Source organism: Staurois parvus, unplaced genomic scaffold, assembly GCF_062004578.1.
Source record: "Staurois parvus isolate SC_StPar_1 unplaced genomic scaffold, SC_StPar_1.0 ptg000432l, whole genome shotgun sequence".
Lineage (NCBI taxonomy): Eukaryota > Metazoa > Chordata > Amphibia > Anura > Ranidae > Staurois > Staurois parvus.
The window spans coordinates 512,740-537,546 of NW_028318228.1; the positions used below are offsets into that span (position 1 = coordinate 512,740).

General features: G+C 41.5%; 1 protein-coding gene across 2 annotated transcripts in view; it reads left to right on the plus strand.

The window, feature by feature from the left end:
• LOC149454215 (aminopeptidase N-like) overlaps positions 1-24,807 on the plus strand; it is a 105,999-nt gene that overhangs the window by 60,416 nt on the left and 20,776 nt on the right. For both annotated transcript variants that reach the window (XM_089687619.1, XM_089687618.1), the window contains 6 exons: positions 6,491-6,567; positions 7,839-7,972; positions 12,022-12,077; positions 17,455-17,602; positions 20,259-20,350; positions 23,048-23,155. In XM_089687619.1, the coding sequence (XP_089543745.1) occupies positions 6,491-6,567; positions 7,839-7,972; positions 12,022-12,077; positions 17,455-17,602; positions 20,259-20,350; positions 23,048-23,155 (615 nt within the window). The remainder of the gene's footprint in view (positions 1-6,490; positions 6,568-7,838; positions 7,973-12,021; positions 12,078-17,454; positions 17,603-20,258; positions 20,351-23,047; positions 23,156-24,807) is intronic.

Below are 24,807 nucleotides of genomic sequence, written 5' to 3' on the forward strand. Positions count from 1 at the left end.
CTCTCAGGTCCATCACAGTAAATCTCATGCCCAACTAAAGAGTGGCAAGCTGACAGCTGCTGTATGCTGCAGGATATACAACTGTGCTGATGGATGTATGGTCGGCATTGTCACTCTCCCTTCTGCTCCCCGGGGACACACTACTGCTTAGTTCAGGTTGTAAATGAGAGCAGGTGAATGGGGCCACTCTGCAAGCACACTGCAACCTTGTGCAGTCCAGTGATCAAGAGGTTAAAGTAAGTAGTGAGGTCTTGTATCACCTCCTCACCATCTGCTTTAATCCCTTTGACCCTACACTACCATGCTGTGGGGCGGCTGTGGGGTGGTTGTGGGGCATTTGCGGAGTGGCCCCATTCACTTGAATGGGTTGCAATCGACAACAGTTAGTATAACTTTTGCAGCAGCACATGTATACCCTCGACTGCTGCCTCTGTGGTTAAAGGGGGTAGGGGTCCTTGTTCCTGTGTGATTCTGTGTTTTGCAAGTTTTCAGCCCATTCATTTTAATGAGAAGAGTATCGCACCAGACTGCACAAAAAGTGGTGCATGCACTACTTTTCAAAAACACAGTGCACCAAATTGCATGGTACTGCATTAACAATGCATTGGCACCTGCAAAGGCAGTGTGCTTTGCATTGCAGGAAAAGCGCACAGAATGCACCTTTCTTGCACCATGTTCTGCTGTGAACTGGCCCTAACAACAGGACACTGTGCCCGGTGATCTTTGTTGTTCAGGTAGATCTCCAAGGTTCAGCACAGTGGCTAAGTGTTAGCACTTCTGCCTGGCAGTACTAGGGTCGTTGGTTTGAAACCCAACCATGGCTCCACCTGCCTGGAGTTTGCATGTTCCCCCTGTGCCTGCATGGGTTTCCTCCAGGTACTCGGGTTTCCTCCCACTCTCCAAAGACATGCTGGTAGGTGAATTGTCTCCTGTCTAAATTGGCCCTAATATGTATATGTATGAATGTAAGTTAGGGACCTTAGATTGTACACCCCTTGAGGATTAGGGACTGATGTGAATGTACTATATATATATATATATATATTGCTGTGTAAATTGATGGCGCTATATAAGTACCTGTAATAAAATAATAATCTTCATCTCTCTAAGGTTGTCTACCCCTGTTTTATGATGAATGCAATCCTGTCACATGGGGCTGTTGTAGTAGTAGACACAACAGAAATCACTTATACCATGAAATACTATCATCACCAAGTAATCACCAATGGCAAATATATGAACCTTTGCTTAACCCTTTCCTGGCCAGTGAGTTTAATTTAACATTAGAATTTTACTTGCACCTGCACACTGGAGCTATAAAATTACAGGCCTGGCCTTGTAAGGCTTTATAAGTCTGTGAGTTTGTGGTTAAAATATTTTTCAAGCCCCCTACCAAGGCTATAATATGATTATAGCAAAACAAAAATTCCAGAAGCCAAGCTTACTCCATGGAGAACACTTGCACACAATACCAAGTACTTCCAGGATTATTGGCAGTGTCCTGACTATAGACAGGGACCACATAAAGACATAGGTCTCCATATTCCAAGTACAGCAAGCTCCGCTATTTAACCGTATGATGAAAACTGCTCTTCTAAGTACATATGGCAGCAATGGTTAGGGTATTGGTCAGCATTTCTCTACTTCAGTCTTTAAGTACTATCAAAATTTCCTTCGAATGTAACAGCTGTGGTAATTATTTAGCCAGGAATTTGGATGAAATGATACATGGAAGATAAGTTGAAAACATGTTGGGGATAACTGAGGAATAGAATTGAGAAACATTGATATAGGCCTCTTCCAGCCTCCGAAATTAATAAGCACTGCATAAACTGTTAGTGCTATATAAATCCTGTATAATATAATAATAAAGTGACCCAAATGGGTAATTCAGACAGTAATAACATTATCTTATGGGAACCACACATGCACAGACAGGTGCAGGTATACCATACAGTTACACAATTAGGCCAAATAGGGGAACCTCTAATCACTGGCAGATTATTATTATTACTATGGTGGTTTGGGCAGCTACATATATGTCAAGGCTCCCAAGAGACAGATTCCCCAAATACAGATTTCCAGCCCATTCCACTGCATGGTGGTTAAACATGCCCCATAGTCATAGCATAATTTGTTAAGATTGGTAAATGCAACTTTCCTCTCCGTTTGCTTACAGTAACTTCTCTCTAAAGCAAGGTCCCAGGGCATTCAGCCTACAAGAGGGATTACAACTTTTTGGCTACTTTCCTCCTACCATGTGTGTAACTGAGGTAATTTTCTGTGATTGGAGAATATGTTTCTCCAATCAAGGCAAAAGACACTGGCTGCTGGGTGGAGGAACAGTTCTGTAAGGTCGGCAGTAAGCGAAGGCTTATTCTATTAAAGGATTATTACGCTGACCAGTGAAGAGTTATCCTCCTTGGGGCAACATGGGATTGGTTAAGCAAATGGAAATATAAGAGACTTTGTTGCAGAAAGATAGTATATCACAATGCATGCATTAGCCATGAGAGAATGTTCCTAAAAGTGTGTTTAATAATCTTAAAGAAGAATGCTGGGGTAGGCAAAAGAAATCACCCATTAGTACATTCTCCTACACAACACATTAGTTATGTTTATATAATATATATATATAATCTCTGTAATTCATAGTTACATATAGTTACCTAGTTACATAGTTAGTCTGGCTGAAAAAAGACAAGAGTCCATCCAGTTCATCCATTAAAAAAAAAAGGTATAATCCTATACCCACAGTTGATCCAGAGGATGGCAAAAAAACCCCAGCAAAGATCTAATTTGCTCCTGCAGGGGAAAAAAATCCTTCCTCATCCCCCGAGAGGCAATCAGATATTCCCTGGATCAACTTTACCTATAAATGCTAGTATCCAGTTATATTCTGTGTATCTAGGAAGAATCCAGGACTTTTTTTTAAAGAAATCCACTGATCTGGCCAGAACCAACTCTTGAGGGAGTCTATTCCAGATTTTCACAGCTCTCACTGTGAGGAAACCTTTCCGAGTTAATTCAAAAGATAACAGGAGGGTATAACAGCAAAGATTACATCATATCCTCTCCTCTCTCTCTGTAGTGAAAGGAAACTACAGTTCCCATCAAACACAGGGGATTGTAGTGATTGTGGGCTGGTACACTAAGCCTAGACATGTTGAATGTGATTTAGAATCTCGGTCCACTCACCACTGCAAGTGGGCTGAATTACATCACTGCTTCTAGGAGAAAGAATTACAGAAGGGGTGTACCAAGACCAGTAGCTGGGAGAACAGGAGGCATAGCAGCCACTGGTCTTACATACAGGAAACCAAAGAAAATGAATGGCTTGATTTGAAAATGAATAGGTTATTTCAGAACAACTACTGAGTGAACCAGAAGATGGATGACATATTCAGTGAAGGCAAGGAAATCAGCAACAAGGACATGTAAAGAGGTTTTTGCCCGTAATTCTGCTTTAACTATGCCTGAGCTTTGGCTCAGGATGTGACCTTACAAGCTTCATGGAGTGTTCCTAGTACCCAATGGTACTATTGAAAGTTTACAGCTGGTCCAGAAAGGCATAGAGAAGTGGAGCAGAAAAGGAGATAGAGACGTGGCGAGGGCTGAAGGACACGACTCTGAAAAGTGGTTGCAGAGAAATAGAGAGGGGTTGCAGTTGTAGAAAGTAAATCAGCCAGGAATAGGCCATTTTGATTTAGGGAACTTTATAAAGTATTGTATAATCAGCCTTGAAAAATTGTTGCATGAACATACACAGTCTGAGAGGACAAACAAGCATGTTAATGCACTCTGCAGACTGCCCGGACCCTGCTGAGGGGACAGCAGTTTCAGAGAAAATCTTTCTCCAAGATCAGCTGGCTCAGGGATGTGTATGGCAATCAAATGGGGCTCAAAGACATATGTGATCCAACTGTAATCAAACATATCAAGTGAGTATCTTTTCATGTCTAGTTAGTCATTAGTATTATTCTAGGTCAAATTGAGTGTATCATGGCAGCTGGTAGCATAATAGAAGTATCCACCCATGGACAAATCTTAACTTGCAGAAGAAGGGCGTAGTCTGCTTTATTACTGTGCTGTAAGACCATTGGGCACTATGCTCACTCCTTCTCTTGGCCACTGGTCATGTAACCCCCCCTGTGTAGCTCCATGTTTAGTGAGCTGTGCCAAAATTATGTCACAGCTCACTATAGTGGAAGGGCCCAGAGTCTCAAGCTCAAGGCTGAGATCAAGGCTGATTGACAGCCTGAGTAGTGTGCAGTGGTGTAGGCATATTCAAAAGGCTATGACTGGCACAGTAAGGATTGGCAACAAACCGGCCCACATTTACGCCCATGACCAGTGGCCAAGAGAAGGAGTAAGCATTGCCTATTGCCAGCTACAATTTCCATTGCATATTTAATAATCAAATGTCAGCCTCCACACTACCTCAGAACTTCAGAACTGATTTTCTTTAATGCCTTGCTTATTGACAGTTAAACCCAAAAACAAAAATGGAATACATAGTGACTTACCAGTCCTTACATGTGGTAGCTGCATTCATTTTCTTTTTTGGACTAAGACCATTTTCACAAGTACAGAAAATACTTTTTTTAGTGTCCTTGTCACTTCCTGTGATCTTAAAGTGGTTGTAAAGGCTCAAGGTTTTTCACGTTCATGCATTCTATGCATGAAGGTAAAAAAACCTTCTTTATGTAGCAGTGCCCCCAGCTCCCTCAATACTTACGTGAGCCCCATCGCGATCCATCGATGTGCACAACAGCCTATCCCGGATCTCTACCTCCTCATTGGCTGAGACAGCAAGCAGGAGCCATTGCAGTTAATCACAGCCACTCAGCCAATGAGGAGGGGGTGGGGCATGGCAAAGCCACGCCTCTATGTGTGAATGGACACATGGAGCAGCGTCTTTGGAACACTCCTGCTCGGGTGCCCCCGACAGAAAGGAGGAGCTAGGATCGCCAGCAGGGGACTTGAGAAGAGGAGGATCTGCATTGTGCAAAACCACTACACGCTGCAGGTAAGTATAGACATGTTTGTTACAGGGGTGGACTGACCATTCGAGCACTCGGGCACTGCCTGAGGGCCCGGGGTCAGTAGGGGGCCCTATGAAATGCCCCTGGTACCTTTTATAGGCTTTTTTGGGTGTGTTTTGTGTGTGGGCAAGGACACAGGGGCCCCATGATCCCCTATTGCCCGGGGGCTCCATGAGTTGTCAGTCCGCCCCTGGTTTGTTATTTTACAAAAAAGAACAAAAAATGAACCTTTAGTATCGCTTTAACAGAAAGCACTACCAAATGTATCTTTCTTTAAAAAACTATGTATGTCATCATCCCTAATGTAATGAAATGAACATGTTTAAAGTCCAGCTTGGGTCGCTGCCCCATAGATACAATGGAGGAGTGAAGATGGCTTTTTAGGCAGGTCTTACAATCATTACCATAAAAAGGAATTCATGCAGCCTGTTCTTCAGTTTAAGAATTGTTTTAGTCAGACATTATTGCCATGGTATTACAGTTACAGTGACACTTGTAAGTACAGTTATCTTACTTTAACCTGTTTTATATACAGAATTTTGCATTGTGGTACACTGCAAGGGAACAGTAGAGCATTGGTTGGTCAGGACAGTGAATTTACTAATTGAAATGTAAACTTATTAGTAGGGCATTTATTTGTCTAAGTGAGTGTGCCAGTACCAATGTTTGTGGTATAAGAAGGTAGTGAAAAATGGACATTTACAGCATAAAATAAATAATGGTGGTATACACATATTATGAGGAAAAGACTTAATGTTCACCAGTCATGTTGCACTCACTCAGCAATCACTATATATTGGAGTATCTAGTAGTATCTAGTAGAGGGCAATTGGTATCAATGGAAATATATGATGAAGATGAGCACCAGCTAAAAATCTGACTCCCAGTCTGCCATGGCCATAAAGAGGATGGTGACTGGTCATATCCCCTCTGAGTAAATACTATAGGGTCATGCATCTTTTAAGGGCCGGTACACACTATTGCAGAGCGGGAAACAGTGCGGACATGAATCGCACCGCATTCCTGTTCAAATCAGATGCGATTCTTTGCAGTGTGATTTTAGCCATTAATTTTGTATGACTCAAATCGCACCGCACTCACAGGAAGGGTGCATTCACTTCTTTTTTTTGCACTGGAATCAAATTGCATGGTTGTTCACACCCATGCGATCCGATTCACCCAATTACACTGCATTCTTCAAAGTTTTTTGGGGCATTGTTAATATAACATGGACACCCGCAGCGGTTCACATGAATAGAGGGTGATTTTGAAGCGGTGCAGGAAACGCACTGAATTTGCTGCGAATCACGCACCACATCAGTGTGAACTGATTAGCAGTAATGAAGTTACTCATCTGAAGGGTAAGAATTTGAACCTTTCAATATTAAAAAATGGTCGTAGTTTACAAAGTATTTAACTGGGTTGATGTTTTAAATCATTTTCAGCTACACCTGGAAGGTACCTATTTCATATCTTAAAGGTGGTGGACAAAGAGGAAATATGTGGCTTCAACAGCGTTTAGGTATGTAATATAGTTTATTTTTTAATTTACATGATAAGTACCCTTACAGCTGTGGCAAAATGAAGGTCAACATAGCACAATTTTTTTTGCGATATAAACTAAAAAGAACAAAAATGTTGAAAAACACAACAATATTTTTTACTTTCTGCTACAAAACATATCCAATAAAAAAATTTAGAAAATTAAATTTCTTCAAAATTTTGACCAAAAGTTATTCTGCTACATGTCTTTGATAAAAAAAAATCCTACAAACTATGGTATATATACTGGATCAGCGACTTATAACAGGACTTTCAGTGCAGTGGGCAATCTGCAACTAACTGACGCAGGGGGAAATGACTACCTGCCACTGACATCACCAGTGACATTGATACGGCGATCAGTGATAATATTATACACTGTCACTGTACTAATGACACTGGCTGGGAAGGGGTTAACATCTAGGGTAATCAATGGGTTAAATGTGTGCCTAACTCTGTCTAATGTGTGTAAAGTGTGCTGCTTTTACTAAGAGATCTCTAAGTTTCTCATGCCCACAAAGCAGATATCATTCCCTCTGTAAGAGCTCTGAGCTGTGATTGTACACAGTCGATCAGCAGGTACCAGCCGTGAATCATTGGCCAGGACTTACTGACAGGCTCCCGCTGTGTACAATCACAGGGGGTATCTGCCAGGGGGCATACACGCATGTTGGAGTTTTGGTACGTGGGTGCACTAGGGCCCTGGCTGCCATTGTGCTACATGCTAGGGTCCTGTGCGCTCCTTTGCCTTTAAGAGGGGTGGGCTCCCTCAGGTACACCTGCCCTTGATCTATCCATTAAATGCATGTGCCTCTACTATGGGGACTCTCAGAAATTGTAGAGTTAGGACCACAGATTATCAGGGTGCCGTGACGTGGCTCTGTGGCTTACGTATGTATTTGCAAATGTGTGCTAACTAAACCCCTGTTATAAACGCATACTGCTAGACAGGTTAATGCAGTTGTTAGCAAGCTGGCTGGCAAGTTGTCCACGAACATTGTTCTCTCCCCTTTTTTCGTCATACATGCATGTACCTGAAAGCCAGAAGTAGGCAGCGATGTATGGGTACGTTGCTTTGCCTACAGTGGTCCCCATCCATAGTACATTGCAGATAGGCAGTCTCTAAGTGGTTAGAGGTGGTAAGTAGTATATTGTCAGTCCTCAGAATGTGTATACTAGTGCAATCATAACACTGAGTTATTTTACATGACAATAAAACAAACTTTAATTTGCATTTCTTCTCCATTCCAGACAGAAATGATGTATTTAGGGTATCTGGAAATGACTGGATTCTCATCAACCTTGATGTCACCGGATACTACAGGGTTAACTATGATGACAGAAACTGGGATAGACTTCTCCATCAGCTGAACAATGACATATCAGTAAGTAGATGGTGTGACATTACACTCTCAGCTTAGATCTGCACAGAGATTTTCCAGCTTGCAGGACAACAATCTTAGCAGATTGGCAATGACTATCATTATGGCCAGTTAACAATTAACACAAAGAAATGGTAGCCACCATTTTTTGACACACCACTCACAGCACCCACTGTTGCAATTCTGACCTTTAGGAAATGTCTGTGAAATGCGCTGCCACGGCCAGACAGGAATACAACAGTAAATGTTTACCACTGCTCAAGGTAGAGAGACTCCCAATCTCCAAGCACAACTCCTCCTGTAGGTGTTAGCCCAGCTCATGTGCTGCACAGATGAAAACAAAGGAAGTCCGATCGGCTGTACTCCAAACAATCCAAACTCCAATACAGACAGTGGAAATACAGTGGGGGACTGGAAGGTACCTGCCAGTCCCCCACTATATTTCCACTGCCTATACTGGTTTTATCTTGGTTCAATAAAGTGGATTGTTTGGAGTGCCGCCGATCGGACTTCCTTTGTTCTTAGGAATACAATAATGTTCTAAAATGTGGTAGCCCTCACAGAAGCAAATATTCGTTAATTTCTAATTACAACATTCAGAAATTCAACTTACTGATTTTTGAAATATCGTTTGAACAAAAAAAATGGTGCAACAAAATAGTTACAGAACAGACATTACAAAACAAAAAATAAACAACAGTAAAATAAACAGTGACCCTATATAGTTACTTAGAGCACAGCTCCAAATGCCCATCCAACAAACTCCAGTGACCCACTACGATTGGGTGCTGCTGTCTAAATGCCTGTCCTCGCCTGCTGTACAAAGTATGGCTCAGAGACAGCGCACTCCTAAGCAGCCTATGTACTGGATCAGTAGATGGAAGGCGTGGATGGACCACCTAAGCTCCTCCCAGGTCAAAGCCTCTGAGGAGTTTTGCCCCTCCCACAGAGCCTAATCATACGGGTACATAGGCTGCTTAGGAATGTGTTGTCTCTGAGTCATACTTAGTAAAATAAACAGGATTAAAAGTGAAAGGTACTCAGCAAAGTTTGCCTGGTCTTTGATTCTGTGGAGAGTAAGTCCAATCTGATATATCACAGTCACTGGCTTTCATAAATGACACTAGTTTCAATGGTAAGGGGGAGCTGCTGCACTGTAAATGCAGCCATCATTTCTGTTCCCTGAAGAGGACCTTTACAGAAATAACAGAAACAACCAAAGGGACTGCAGGATGTGCTGAACGGGTGTTGACGTATTATATTCTGCTCCAGTGAACACTCCTTTATGGCATATATTATAATTACATTTATAATTCCAAATGACAAGGTTTCACAATCTGACAGTCAACATTATTATGCATGAAATTACAATTTGATAGACACCAAATATGATATGGCTCTCAGACACATTTTACTTAAAGTGGAACTTGACCCAAAAGGGGAAGTTCCACTCTTCCTCCTGCTCCCCTTCTCATCCTACAGATTTGACACATCATTTTTTTGGGTCCCCACTCCCACACTTCTGGTCAGATCACCGCAGTGATCGAAGCAGGAGTTTAGCCCCCCGCAGCCTTCTGGGACATGTCACAGATCCCAGAAAGCTGCGGGACCAATCAGATAGTGCAACAAAACTTGTGCATGTGCAGTGAGCAGCTGGCTGTGAAGCTGCAAACTGTCACAGCCGGTTGCCCACAGTTAGTATGCCGGTGCTGGGGGCTGAAGCCCGGTGAAGAAATCACCTCGGTGAAGACACTGCTGGATCCAGGGATAGATGAGTGTCTAATTAATAAAAATCAGCAGCTACAGTTCTTGTAGCTGCTGACTTTCAATTTTAAATTTTTTATTACAGGACTGAAGAACCACTTTAACAGGAGTAATGTGTATCATTAGCCTGCTGGACAACGTAGCATTTGCCTGTTTGGGTGTCTAACTGATTGGGGTCTTCCCATAAAGCATTGTATTTACTTTTTGGATGTAACTCCCTCGCGGCAATATGAAAAAAAATTATCTCAATGGAATATGAACCAGAGTTGGGCTTTGGTAGTAAAGAAACAGATCAGAATGTGTATACTGCTCTGCTAGACTGTTTACAACTTGGTGATTTTATGACAGGGACTAATTAGAAATTATTTGAGGATTCTGCTAAAAAGTTTCATGACCCACCAGAATTCAATCTAAATGATCTGCTTTCGTCAGTGTGTAAACTGGACTCAATGGACTTTCTCATTTTGGATAGAGCATGGGAGGGTTAACCCCTGTCAGACTTTTTTCACCATCTGTGTCTCATTGGTGACATTTACCTTGATTTCCTGTCCCATAGCCAAACAGGAAGTGATAGGAAATTCCTAGAAATTAAGAGAATTCCTTAGGGACTCCTAGGTCACAGGTCTCCAGGGGAGATTTCCCCTCTATTATTTTTCTGGAGACAACCCAAAATTTAGGAATTTCTCTTACATTCACTTTCAATGATAATGGTAAACAGGACAAATAGAGAGGGTGAATATCCTTTACAGGGACACAGACAGCAATAAAAACTAACAGGGGTTCTAATACCTCTCCACGCAATCCAAAGCTAAACATTTTTTTTCCTTCCTAGAAACATTTTGTTAAAGAATTGTGAATTGGGGGGGGGGGGGGGTAGCACTATGTATGACTTCACCATTCTCTCAGTAGTTTGGGGTCATCAGAACTTATTATTGTCACAGATGGTAACTCTGTTGTGATAGCCAAAATGAATTGCTCAGTAGCGTTAATTTACTAATATAATAAAGACTCTTGTAAAGGGTCATGATGAAAATGAGTGACGGAAATCCCCAGACCAGCTTTATATGTAGGTAAAATTGGTAGTATTCATATTTGCTGTAACAGAAAATATTAATCAAGCCTTTTTTTGTTATTACTGTTATATTCTTTTGGGCCTTTCTATGTCCAAATGGTAAGTTAATAGCACCATCTTAGTGTTAGTAGCTTCTGATCATTACAATGCATTTCAAAACAGATATTTTCAAAAGATTGTGAAAGTCTTTAAATTAAAGCGGTATTAAACCCAAAACCAAACATTTTTAATATTGCAGCTTACCGATCCGTAGGTGTGGTGGCTGCATCAGTTTTTTTTTCTTTGACATTTTCCCGTTTTCACCTGGTGATCCAGCCAGTAGTACAACCTCCGGTATTAGTGAGACACAACTCTGGTGGAATGAAAACAGGACACAGCAGACAACAGCATTGTCAGTCTGGGGGGAAGGGGAGTGTTAAATGTACCAGCAGATTTAAATACAATAACAAATTGAAGCCAACATCCAGCTCACACTTTATAGTCAGGTACAGCAAACCATTTTTTCCTTCTGGGATAAAGGTTTTACACAAATAAATAAAAGCTGATCATTGTAAAACCCCTGCTGTTAACTGTTAAATGGTCTGTCTCATCCATGTAAATTGATACATTCTGCTATAGAGCTTGTACAGTATTTCTGAAACACAACAGACTTGCTGGCTGGATCACCAGGTGAATATAGAACAAAGAAAGCCTAAAAAATAAAATGAATACAGCAATCACATCTAAGAAATGATAAGCTGCAATATCATAAATGTTTGCTTTTTTAACCCTTCAGGTAGATTTCATTGTGCTATTCTACTGCATCTACAGGTACCATATACTGAAAAGTTTCTGTATGTTCCATTTGCACCATCAGAGGTTTCCTTCTTCAACTGACATATTTATCCACAGTACAGACTCCATGTGTAGCTCTGGCTCATTCTGTATGACCTTTGTGCTAGTCAAACAAAATGTTCTAAAAATTCTGAACCCCCTTGATCAATATCTCTGCAGGTGGTGTAGATCTTTTATGAGTGCTGTCCTCCATATGTGGATGGGTACATTATTAAACTGTAAAGATCATGTGACAGTTTGACTCCATGTTTTGCAATTTGGCACCATTACAAGTGAAATTACAGCTGTCTCTAAGCAGAGGAAATAAATATGCATGTGTATATTTTTTGAGCATGTATAGCACAATGAAGGAGAAGTACCTTATCCAATATTTGCTTTGCAGGCAATTCCTCTCATCAACCGTGCTCAGATCATCGATGATGCCTTTAATTTAGCCAGGTCAGTTATTAAGATTTAATATTTCTGTGGAATGTTCTGTGCTTAAAAGAGAAGTATGAGTTTTATTAAAAACAAATAAACAATATACTCACCTAGGTGGATGCAGCATTGATCCGATGCTGGATCTGTCCCCCGCCAGCTCTAAGACTGAGAACCGAGTGATCAAAGACCACTGATTGCTCAGTTCTAAGTGTTCCATGAGCAGAGAGCTGGTGACTGTTAGTCAGCAGCTCTCTGCCCTGCCCCTGCGGTGCTCACTGGAGCACTGGGCTGTGGAGGGGTGGGAGCGGCAGGCTCATTCTCCCACTGGCATAGCTGAGAGGCTGAGCCAGGTGCCAGTCTAGGCTTCTGGGTGGATCTTGACCATATGGTTGGAATCTTTTCAGAGCCTTCGGCTTTAGTCCACTGTCGGCTGAAAGCGTGTCACAGGAGTGCAGAACGAACTGCACTCCTGGGATCCATAGAAGTATAGCCTAAAAATTAGGGATGCACTGATAGCAGTTTTTTGAAAATGAGTACAAGTACCGATACCTATTATTTTTCATGCAGTGCGGTGCGATTTGAGCCCATACAAAATTAATGGGCTGGAAAAGAATTGCATGTGATCTGAACAGGAATACGGTGTGATTCCTGTCCAAATCGCATGCAGTTTTCCTGTTTGTGCGGTGTGATTCGCAGTAAGATTTGAGCCACACAAAATGAATGGCTCAAATGCATTGCAAAGAATCACGTGATTATAACAGGAATGCAGGTTACGGTATACTTTTACTGTGGGATGTATCAATATTATATGTACCTACATGATTTGTAACTGCACTGAGTGTACAATTCCACTGGGGGAGAATGTAGCAATCATGCACACAGAGATGGACGTGGTTCAACCATTTTGGCTCCAACCTCCATTTTGGCAAAGGATCATCCATCTTGTACAGACATATCTCCCCTTATTCTCCCCCTCCCTCTCTGAGAGTCACAGTGACATTTGGTCAGTGTGTGTGTGTTGGAAGTGTCACAGGCAGGCCAGGGCACAGCAGGGAGCTCCGAGCTATAAACCATCTTTGAGCTGGGTGCCGGGCTGGCTGGGAAGCAGAGCAATCTGGCACCTTGTAAAAAGATAACCCAAGCCTTCCCCTGAGTTCAAAGACATTCCAGATAAGTAAGAAACTAGATAACACTTTTAAAATCCATTTTTCCCCTATGTCTCATATCTTGGAATATGAGAGACTTACATAAAAACCAGGCATATCTTCAGATTGGCCACGAGAAGACAAACAGTTTGATATGTCACTCTCCTTGGCTGGAATATATAGGAAAGCAGAAAATTACATTTCTGGAACCCTTCAAGTATGTATTTCATATTTCATATCTAACCGTTCCTCAGATGCGTCCGCGGGTGGAATGGTACTTGTGCCTAGGAAAAGTTATGAGCCAAAATATGAGCCATGAGAGATTTTGGTTCTAGTTTGGGTCTCCGCCCAGACAATCCCTCCCCAAATGAGGCATTGGTCCTTGGCTTCAGAGACACCCCCTGCTGGGGGACCTCAAAATAGGCTGTCAGGCCTAAGAGTGCAAATTGAAGAATTCTCCCTTTTAACATCAGAACCAACTTGGGAGACATGCCCTTTTGCTTTGAAACTTGATCTGCTTAACCCAAGGCTGATTGGCAAGTACTTTAACCCTTAACCTCCTTTCTGTTACCTCTTTGCTGTGCTATTGTTCTCTGTATATTTATATATATATATTGGTTACATCTTTTTCTGTAAATATTTTTATTGCACCCTTTTCACCTTTTAGTAATAAATCTTTCTTTCTGAAAGTGTTGAACTGTTTCTATAGCTCGTTAATGCAACTTACGAATTCCTGCCTCTAAAAGATCGCTACTGTGTTTGTTTAGCCCTCTGTATAACCTGTCTGCGGTGACAGTGCTATACAGACGATTATCTCAACCATCATAGTGTTATTGCTGATATTGCCGAGTTTCCTCTTTCTCTGTACAAAAAGGAGGTGGTGGCAGTGTGAAGGGTTAATTGCGTAATTAATCTGACCCAGTAACAATCGCATTCAGGCTGCCGGTACATCAATTTGTGGTCCATTAGCTGGAAAATCGTTGTACAGGGTGCAGCTGGGCATGGCATTGTTACACACATGACATCGCGGCTTCAGATTGGCTAGTCCTGCAGTCACGAGTTTGGTGAGAAGGTCAGGGGTCTGACGCGCGATCGTCACAGAATACACACTGCAGAGGATTTTATTAATTGTTGTACGTCTATGTATGTTCAATAAAGCAATCATTTTAATTATTACTGTTGTAGTGCCCTTAAAGTCCACTCAATTGCCCTCTTTATTTCCCAATAGTCCTGTCTGAATCACATGTGGTTTCCCGCATCGCAAGCCTAGGTTCACACAAAAAAAGTATCGGTTTTAGGTATTGAAGCATTTGCACGAGTACAAGTACTTGTTCAAGTGCTTAGTATTGGCACCAATACCGGTATTGTTATCAGTGCAACCTTACAAAATAGCTTTGGCTATACTTCTCCTTTAAGGTTGCCATCCATTACTGTGATGGGATGACATTACCCAACAATGTAGACCCTCCTCAGTTTAAATCTCTATTATATGAATGAAATTAGTAGAAAGAAATATACATTGGTGGACATTCATCAATGTTGTATCACAGTGAGGCAATGCTAAATAGGAGCAATGAGACCGATTTAGCGACAGATTTACTACAAGGTCACAGCTTGATTTTAAAGTGACACTAACAGAATAAAACCTGACCTTGACCATTTCTAAGGCCCTATTCACACTTTGCAATTTGGGATCAAAGGTAGAATCACCGTCATTCTGCCCGCGATTCCAAATCGTGTGGCAATCACTGCAAAATGGGATGCGGATTGGGTGTCATTATCCCTTAATGGCACCCCAAGCATAATGTGATTCTACCATGATTGTCACGTGACAGGATCACACAGCAATCACAGTAAAATGCGCCTTTAAAAAATCACACAAAGCTTGTCACCCAAACAAGAGCAGAAGCTTCTTTTTAGATGACAAATGCACATAGGGTGGCCTATTCAAGTGAATAATCTGACCCTATGCGACACACAGAATCAGGTGAGAATCGCACTTTGAAAATCATGTGACGTTTGTACACAATATGTGATCAGGGCCTTAATTGTGCATCTGTTTAGAATTAAAATCGTTCATCTACGGTGATAAATCTTGGACCTTTGCAACGCTGTCACAGTTGGCTGCCAGGGATTACAGGTGCAAAGGTTGCAAATACACAGAAATACTGTCACAGTGCTTTGCTAAAAGAAAAGCCAACTGTGTTGTTAATTTGCTTGACAGAGCAAGAAACAGAAAAGTGTCAGTATATTTAGGGCCCTTTCACACGGGCATTCTGATCAGATCCACCTGTCAGTTTTTCTGGTGGATCAGAACAAAAGCATGTTAGTCTATGGGCAGGTAGATGTAAACAGACGTGCTACTGTTTACATTCAATTACCTCTGATTCCCTCTAGGTCCGAAAAGGTCTGCTTCTTTTTCGTTTTTTTCAGACCTAAATGTGACATGTCAAAGTAAAAAGATGTAAATAAATGCATGTCTATTTAAATCTGCCTGTCTACAGAGCTAATATGGGTCTATTAAAGTATTACTAAACCCACAACAGTAAAATCAGTCTGTATATGCAGTAAAGCATGCTTTATATACTCACTGTGGGACCTAAGGGGTTAATCCTCTGATTTGTGTAAAAAGGATATTTGATCCTGTCTCCTCTGATCCTTCTCTTTTTCTACTGTCCCCAATCCATCTGCTGATAGAACAGAGCCTTGGGGGGGAAAGTCTGCAAATGCTCCGTTTGGTGTGTATTGTTAAAAAGTTTATTTTTTCTTGGGAGAGTGCATGTGATCAGCACAGGGCCAATCAGCGCTGTCCAGACAGGGAGTCAGGGGTTCTGCAGCCTCATAGGACAATCAGAGAGAATGAAAACTCCTCCTACAAGCTTTAGCCAGTGTTCAGCTGGACACTGATAGAAGTCTCAAGACTGCTATATACTGCTGATGAGAAAAGGTATTTAGCGGTTTATATTTGCTAAAATAATTGCATTTCCAAGTTCTGTGTACTGTGGGAGACCAGATAGAGTGAATGCAGGGTCCTGGGAAACCAGATAGAGTGAATGCAGGGTCAAGGGTTTAGTAATACTTTAAGCTCTGGCAGGAAAAAATTAGTATGTATGCACTGTTTATATAATATACTGTATTTTCCTCACTCTGTAACATCTAAGGCCTCATTTTTTCTTCTATAGGACTTTAGCAACTTTTCTAGGGAAATGGTCTGCTAGCAGCCTTCTGTAACATACAATGGTTACTTCTGTTTCTAGCAGTCATTTTGAACATGGCTACCATAATAGTGATTTTCAGGTAGGGTTGAGAAAGGTGTTGTTGAAAAACTGAATAACTACTTGTCTTGAAAGAAATGTTGTTGTCATTGCTAACCTACTTCTGAAAATGTAGGCTGTCTCAGGCTTTAAAGTATAACTAAAGGCAAAACTTTTTTTTTCATTTTGGTTAGAGTGGAGGTGGATTAGAACCCCTGTCAGTTTGTATTGCTGTCTGTTCCTCCATTAGGGACATTCACCCTCTCTATTTGTCCAGTTTACCATTATCATTGAAAATGAAAGTAAAAGAAAATCCCAGATCTGGGGTTGTCCCCAGAAAAATAATAGATGGGGAATCTTCCAATGGGGCCACTAGTTCTGGTGTCCTGGGGGCCCCCAAGGAATTCCCATAATTTCCAGGGATTTCCTCCCACGTCCTATTTGGCTATGGGACAGGAAGTGAAGGGAAATATCCCCAATGGGATACAGATGATGAAAAAAGGGGTTATAACCCTCCCTTGCTCTATTCAAAATGAAAAAAATGTTTTGCCTACTTTAATAGTTTCTGAGTTACTGATCCTAAAGAATAAAGCAAATCAGAAACGTCATAGAAATATCAAAAGTCCTTAGTTGCATATTTGTTCTTGGTTTGGGTCACCCTCACAGTCAGGCAACTAGTTTTTTCAAAAGGAGAGGTCAAAAATGGCAGCTTTCCTATTTTTCCTGACAGTTTTTTTTCAAAGCAATCATTATGTACCAGGCTCCAAAGTATAAATCACATCAGTTAAACCATGCCTGTTTAACCAGGCCCATTTCCAATAGACCACAACCACTTACCGCACAATGATCTACTATCTGACCGTGGAAGTGGCCTTACTCTCATTCCATCTGGTGGACTCCTATGACCCCCATCTGATATTACTGTATTTATATATTTGCAATATTTTGAAATTTTAGAGATTGTAATGTATGTATTGTATTTTTTTTATATTATAGAGCTAAACACTTAAGCACAACAAGAGCCCTTGACACCACCAAATTTCTATCCAAAGAGGTTGAGTACATGCCTTGGCAGGCAGCCCTGAACAGTCTCAGCTACTTTTTACAGATGTTTGATCGTTCTGAGGTGCACGGACCAATGAAGGTAACCAGCCAGCTACTTATGGCAGTTTTAAGATATACTTAGGACACCATCTGAGCTATAGCACCTTTAGTTCCCACTAACATCTCAATCTGGTTTAGTGTACCTTTTATCTATTCCATGCAATAGTACTTGCTTCATCTTCTTAACGAGCAGGACGGCAAAGGATGGCAACTGAACTACAGCCAAGAAAAATGTTCAGAATGTTCCTTATTTAGGAGATCAGCATAAATTCTTTCCTTTGTGGTTATGATCCGTTTCCAATTCAGGGTGGGAATTGTTCAGGACGTGAAGCAATTTTGAAACAGCAGCTCTACAAAAAAACAGATCAAAGTCAAAACAGCTACAAAAAGTTACACCTAACTAGGAATGAGGTTTGATCTAGCAGGTTAAAGATTTGAAGCCCCAGTGAATCAATATGGAAATTCACCAGACTAAATTCTTTGTACTAATGTACTGCCTGGCAGTGTGCGCTCTAGTAGGAACATAAGAGGGATAGTGTCACTAATCCATGCCTTATCACAGCTTACCAATTTATTTCCCTCTTCAAAAGGGCCAAAATGGTGCATACATCCTAGATGATGAGCCTCCACAGAGCCAATCACAAAACCATAGTCACATAGAAGAGGTGGAGGGGGAAGAGGTGATGGAGGAGGCTAAGAAGGAGTAGAAGGAGGAGGAAGAGGTCACAACAGCAATGCTGAACACCTAAAACCTCCATGTGGTAGAACCTCTGGAAAGTCTAAAAGGAAGCTTGTCTCCTTTAGGCTTGCCTGTCATTTTTTTTAGGATGGCCCTTATTTGCAGAAAGGCAGGCAGCCTATGGCCACAGGATTATTTTTAATTAATTTTGCTGCTGCTTGCTCCCTCTGATCGTAGAATTTGACTCTTCCGTTTGCTGTGACTGCCCCATGGTGTGAAAGGGTGTGCCTATGGCCAGTGCTTTAGGGCCTATGCCCTCAGGTTTTGGGCCTATGGCCTTAGGTTTTTCCCCTGAAGCTATGCCTCCAATACCCTGACTATAATGAAATAAATATAAAAAATACAACTGGCTGCTGAGAGCCTGGAGAAGAAAGACTATGCTGGCAAAGCAGAGGATCTGCTGATGTGCCTGGCCCCTGTTGTGTGCAGCACAAGTACTGCATCAATACAAAAAATACAGAAAAATAAGAATAAAAAATTTACATATGATAAAATAAAAAAAATAAGAATACAAAAATAACATAAGTAAAAACAAAAATAAGAAAATTGTGGTTGGGAATCTGCCACTCTGGAGCAACCTAAACCATCCACTATACTATATGGCAGAGGTCAGAAGTCAGAGATGGAGTGTTCAAACATTCTCCTGGTTCCAGTCCTAATCAGTTTAAAGGGTTCTGTTGGGATTAGTGGGGGAGAAGGAATAGAGTGCATCAGCAATGCTAGCTTTTTTTTCTAACAACAAACATACACAATTCTGGGGCTACTACTTCTGCCAGTCAGTCCACCCAAAAATAGTATTTTTTTAACTGATATCAATCAAATGAGAGTAGATTGGGGTACCGCTGCTGTCTGTCTGTAATTCCTCAGAAAAAAATATGAAGTGCACTGTAACAGAGTACGTCCCTTAAATCCAAAGAAAATATCAGGATCTACCCAGGGGCGGACTGACCATTTGGAAACTCGAGCACTGCCTGAGGGCCCGGGGTCAGTAGGGGGCCCCATGAGATGCCCCTGGTACCTTTTTCATAGGCTTTTTTGAGTTTGGGCAAGGGCACAGGGGCCCCATGATCCCCTATTGCCCGAGGGCCCCATGAGTTGTCAGTCCGCCCCTGGATCTACCTAATCTATCCAATCAATTTGTATCCAATCAGGCAGGCCCTTGCACTACATTGTTGTTGTTAGATCTAAAGGAGATTGTGCAATCAGATTGTAATGTGCACAGTGAGTAATGCAGGCCATAGACGGCTCGTTTATCGGCCGAATTTTCGTCCGCACAAAAAATCAGCCGATATTCACGCCGTTAGTAGGGCAATGCTGTCGGCCGTTTTTCGTGGATCTTCTCATTTCTTTTCATCAGTCATGCTGGAAAATCCATGAAAAACTGCCATTTTTCATAGACATTGGTGGCAGCATCGGTGACAGCAACGACTGATTTTTCGTTTATCGGCTGACAATTCGGCCAATAAACGGCCCGTCTATGGCCAGCCTTAAAGATTATGACAATGGAGGTTGTATTTGGGCTTAAAGTTGAACACTTGGATCAGAAACCTTTCAACTTGCTACCACCGTGTATATATATTCTGTGTATCTAGGAAACAATCCAGGACTTTTTTAAAGCAATCCACTGAGCCAGAACCAACTCTTGAGGGACACCTGATATAAGATGGCACTCTGATGGGGACCCTAATGTAAAGTGGCACTCTGATAGAGACATCTGATATAAGGGGGAACATGTTTTGTTTAATCATCCTAATCTAATAAAAACCTAATACATAATGGTGTTTCCCAGGTCATGAGACTTTGTGACAGACTGTCAGTGACTCACACACAGTGCTGACATTATGCCCCCTGACTTTTTTTTTACTGCACCCCCAGATCAGATTGGCTAGATCCGGCCCTGGTGCATATCACATAATATATGGCCAGCATAAACTAAACATGTCATGTTTCTCTGCAGGCCTACATGAGACAGCAAGTTGCACCATTATTTTTGTACTTTAAGAACAAGACGAATAACTTTACTGAAAGAATGCCAACTTTAACAGAGCAGTAAGTACTATAGGATGTCCATCTTCTTAGGAGCTTGTGGCAGACAGTGCAGGCTGGTTTAAAGAGACCTTGTTATCAACTTATAAAATGCAGGTAAAAACACAAAAAGTAAGTAGTTTAAATAATTACTTGCAGTTTTTTTTCCTTTTCAGAATTTTCATTATTCACTTGCTATGTACCTTTGCTAGAAAATTACACTACTCCAGGGAGACCAATTTTCCAAGCACAGCCCCCTCCCTCCTTGCACACCATAACCATCTCCTCTTCTGGGATTGTCTATTTACCGGTATATTCTGTGCAGGCCCAGCTCCTCTGCCTCTCACTTCACCCACTTACTAAACTATGAGTCTTCTGAGGCTGCTGACATTGCATCCAAGATTGTGGCACCCAGCAGCAGTCTCATGGCTTCTGGATGTCTACACAAGGAAGGCTTTTACAAGTCAATAAAATACATTAAATGCACATATAATCCTATGGGAAGGTTTTTGTTAAAATGAATGGTGTGATGACAGGGTCTCTTTAAGCACAGTGTAACATAGTATACATACTGAGATATATGGATATATTTTTATTGACTAGACTATGTAATTAATTTACCATACAATATGATTAGTGAGTACTTAATTGTCTGAGGATTATAAAGGATTTTTGCTTGTTACAACAAAGTGTACCATGTTTTATGAAGGTTTTTTCTTTTTTTTTTCTTGATCAACTGCATGTTTTGGGCATTTTTATCATGTAAATTTTTTTGTATCACTGACAGTATGGCCTTGCTTTTGGTTCATATTCAAAATGAAACAGGAATATTTATGCTGGAGGTGTAACACAGGCGCTGTGGTCAAGCCATGTAACTAGATGTAAACCCTAACTGAATGGTATTTCGTTTTTGGTTAGCACAGTGGCATAGTGGTTAGCCCGTATGCATTCCAGCCGTGGGGTCCTTGGTTTGAATCCCAACCAGAACACTACTTTTATGGAGTTAGACATGCTAGCTGGATTGGATCTTGTCTAAATTGTCCTTGGTACCCTGCAGTTGGAGATAACCGGAGTACCTGCAGAAAGCCCACACAAGCACAGGGAGAACATGCAAACTCCAAGTGTCATGCTTGGGATGTGATCTACCTAGTGATGCAAGGCAGAACTGCTAACCACTAGGTCATTGTATTGAAATTTAATATAGGGGCTTTGGACTCAGCCATGTAATTATTTTGCACCCATATAGTCCCAAACGGAAAAATATCACAATTAAACCTAGAGTTCACCCCCACTCTAGCCTGATAGTTAGACCTAACTGATATTAGGCCATAAGCGCATTCCCCTTTAGGTGGGCCGCAGATGTACTCCTTGTTCAGGACAGAGGCAGAAAGCGGACTATGTTTCCATTTTCGGGTGTGGCGGAGTGGCTCTCAATAGAAAAACAAATGTCCCGGCCTCTTCTATAGCTATTTGCCGAAGCGTCCGGCAGGTTGATATTACAGATGCCGGGGGTCTAAGGAACAGAGGCACGAGGGATTACTCCGCCGCACCCAAAAATGGAAAAATAGTCCGCTTTCTGCTGGTCCCCCCTAAGGCTCCATGTACACGGGACACTTCTGAATGATGGAAACTGACTGCTGGAAAACGTAGGTTAAAAAACGTCTGTTTAGCCGCTTTGTATACCGCGTTTATGCATATTTATGTACGTTTGCGTTTAAAAGATATTTTAAAGATAACATCAGGAGACCTTCCAGAATGCCCAGAATGCACTGAAAACAGTAAAAAATTAACTATTGCAGGCATTTTGAGAGAAATAGAGAGAGCAGAAGCAGAGAGAGCAGTATTTGCTGAGATTAGCTGTCTTTTTATGTTTGTTTGTGGTGTTTGGATGTGTTCCGGCTCATTTCTGTGCAGAAATTCTTGCAGCAGTGTCTAACATATTTTCTTTCATGCGAAACCTCAAAGTATGGTGTACCGGGTCCATTTGAGTATCGGGAAAACACTTTGCATGCATTGTTCATGATGAAAAAAGGCTCTGGACAGCATCTGGAAATGGAAGAGTTAAAAAATTTTCCAAACGCAAATGCTTATAAACACGGTTAGCCACGTTTAAAAGCGTTTGGCGTTTGAAACACTGATAAAGTCTACTCCTGAACGCAAGTTTGGTGCATTCAAAAAAACGACTGTAAACTCAACTGTCTGTAAACGACGATGTGTACATGGATACATAGGAAAACAGTAAGGAGAGTTCAGGGGCTGCTGAAAAAATGCAGAAAAGCTCCTAAATGTGAGTTTATCAGCTGCAGTGTACATGGAGCCTAAAGCTAAACAAATGGAGTTGGGGAAAGTTTTTTATTTTTTAATAGCTCTAGGTTTCCTAAGAAGTAGGCAGTTTTATCTGTAGCTGTCCCCGCCCCCAGCCCTGATTTCAGATTCTTAGACACAGTTCGGGACTGAGCAATGGCGGGACAGAAATAAAAAAATCGGGACTGTCCCAGGCAATCTGTGACAGTTGGCAAGTATGCTAAATGTGGAAAATCAGAAGTGGAATCTGATTACTGTAAGAAAAATTATTTTCTTTTCAACACTTTTACCATGTTGCTGCCACATTTGTCAGTTTTGTTTTTGGGCTTTCACATATGATGTAAATGTTTGATTATTCACAGTATTGGAAATAGTTCTCCCAAATATTTTCCCATATGTTTATCATTTTCTCTACAGATACACTGAAATAATCGCAGTCAGCACAGCCTGTGCATATGGAATCACAGAATGTAGAGAACTAGCAACTCTGCAATTCAGAGATTGGATGGAAACAAATGTGAATAAGTAAGTACAAAACCAACAAATGGCTTCCTAGTGACATCTAAGGGCTCATACACACTTGGCTTAAAAAAACTCCACTTTTACAGGCGTTCTGTGGTTTTTTTTTTCTGCTTGTAAAGACACCTCTGTGTTGGCCTATGTGTCCATGCACACAGAGATATTTACAGGCAGAAAAGAATCCCATCCTCAAGAGAGGAGCTTGTAGGCCTGGTTCACACCTGCGCATTTTTCAGTGCTTTTTGCATTTTGCAGAAACTTTCTACAGTCCATTTAACATGGTTTCCTATGAAACACGTTCACATCTCAGCATTTTCATCTGCTGTGTTTTTGGATAGGGTCAGGGACTTTTTTTCTCGCAGCAGATTGCAACATGCATAGGTGTGAACCAGGCCTTACTCCCCGGTCACACCGATCCTGACTTTGAAATCGTGTGACTTACAGTGAAGTCGCACAATTTCAAAGTCAGGATGTCATGCCGATTTCAGGTGCGATTTGCAAGAGATCTGACAATGATGTCTATGCAGATCGCACCAGACGTAGTGCATGCACTACTTTGGAAATCAGAGCGGCTTGAGCCAAGTCGGGACCACACCGATATGAATGATGTGCTTGCGGACAATAGGGTGTGACTTGGCATGCGATTGGCAAGTCGCATGGCATACCAATCGCATGCCAAGTCACACCCAGTGCGACCAGGGTCTTAGGCAGAAAAACCGCCTGACATGTGTAAACGCATCTGTTTAGCACTCACCCAAGGAAATACATTCTAAATTCTTACAAAGCCATCCACAACTTTGACCCCAGCTGCATCACTAACCTAGTCTGTAAATAATAACCTAATAGTTCTCTTTCTTCCTCCCAAGATCTCCTGCTCTCTAGCTTCCTTGTGACCCCTTCCCATGCTCACCTCCAGGACTTTTCCTGAGCCTCTCCCATCCTATGGAACTCCCTACCCCAATCTGTCCAGCTATCTCCTACTCTGTCCACTTTTAGGCAATCCTGGAAACCCTTCTCTTTAGAGAAGCCTATCCCACCCCCACCTCCACCTAACAATTGTATTTCCACTTTCTCCATCAGCTTATCCCCACAGTTATTATCTTTTGGATCACTTAACCCTCCCTTTTATATTGTAAGCTGTGCAGGACCCTCTGATTCCTCCTGTATTGAATTTAATTGTAACTGTACTGTCTGCCCTCATGTTATAAAGTGCTGCGCAAACTGTTGGCGCTATATAAATCCTGAATAATATTAATAATGACGTCCAATGTAAGGCTTTGCGTACATGTACATTTTTTTGTGCATTAGCATTGATTTCGATTGGCTGCACTACACATAATACACACAGCAAAATGCACCTAATTTGACCATGTGTACATTTTGCCACATTTGTTGCGTGTTTATTTATGTGAAAAACTTGGGGTGCTATTAACAAAGAATGGCAATGCACTAACACACTTTGTTTTTGCGTTTCATGAACGTGAGTAAAATTGCACGATTTTACATACATGCACAAAGTGTATGTATGTATTTTATCATAGGTATGCATTAATACACAATATTCTCCCATCTACGGCTAGGTTCACACCTATGCAAGTTGCATTTGGGCTATTTCTTCATTGCATTTTGCATTGCGTTTTGCGTTTTCGCACCTGCAT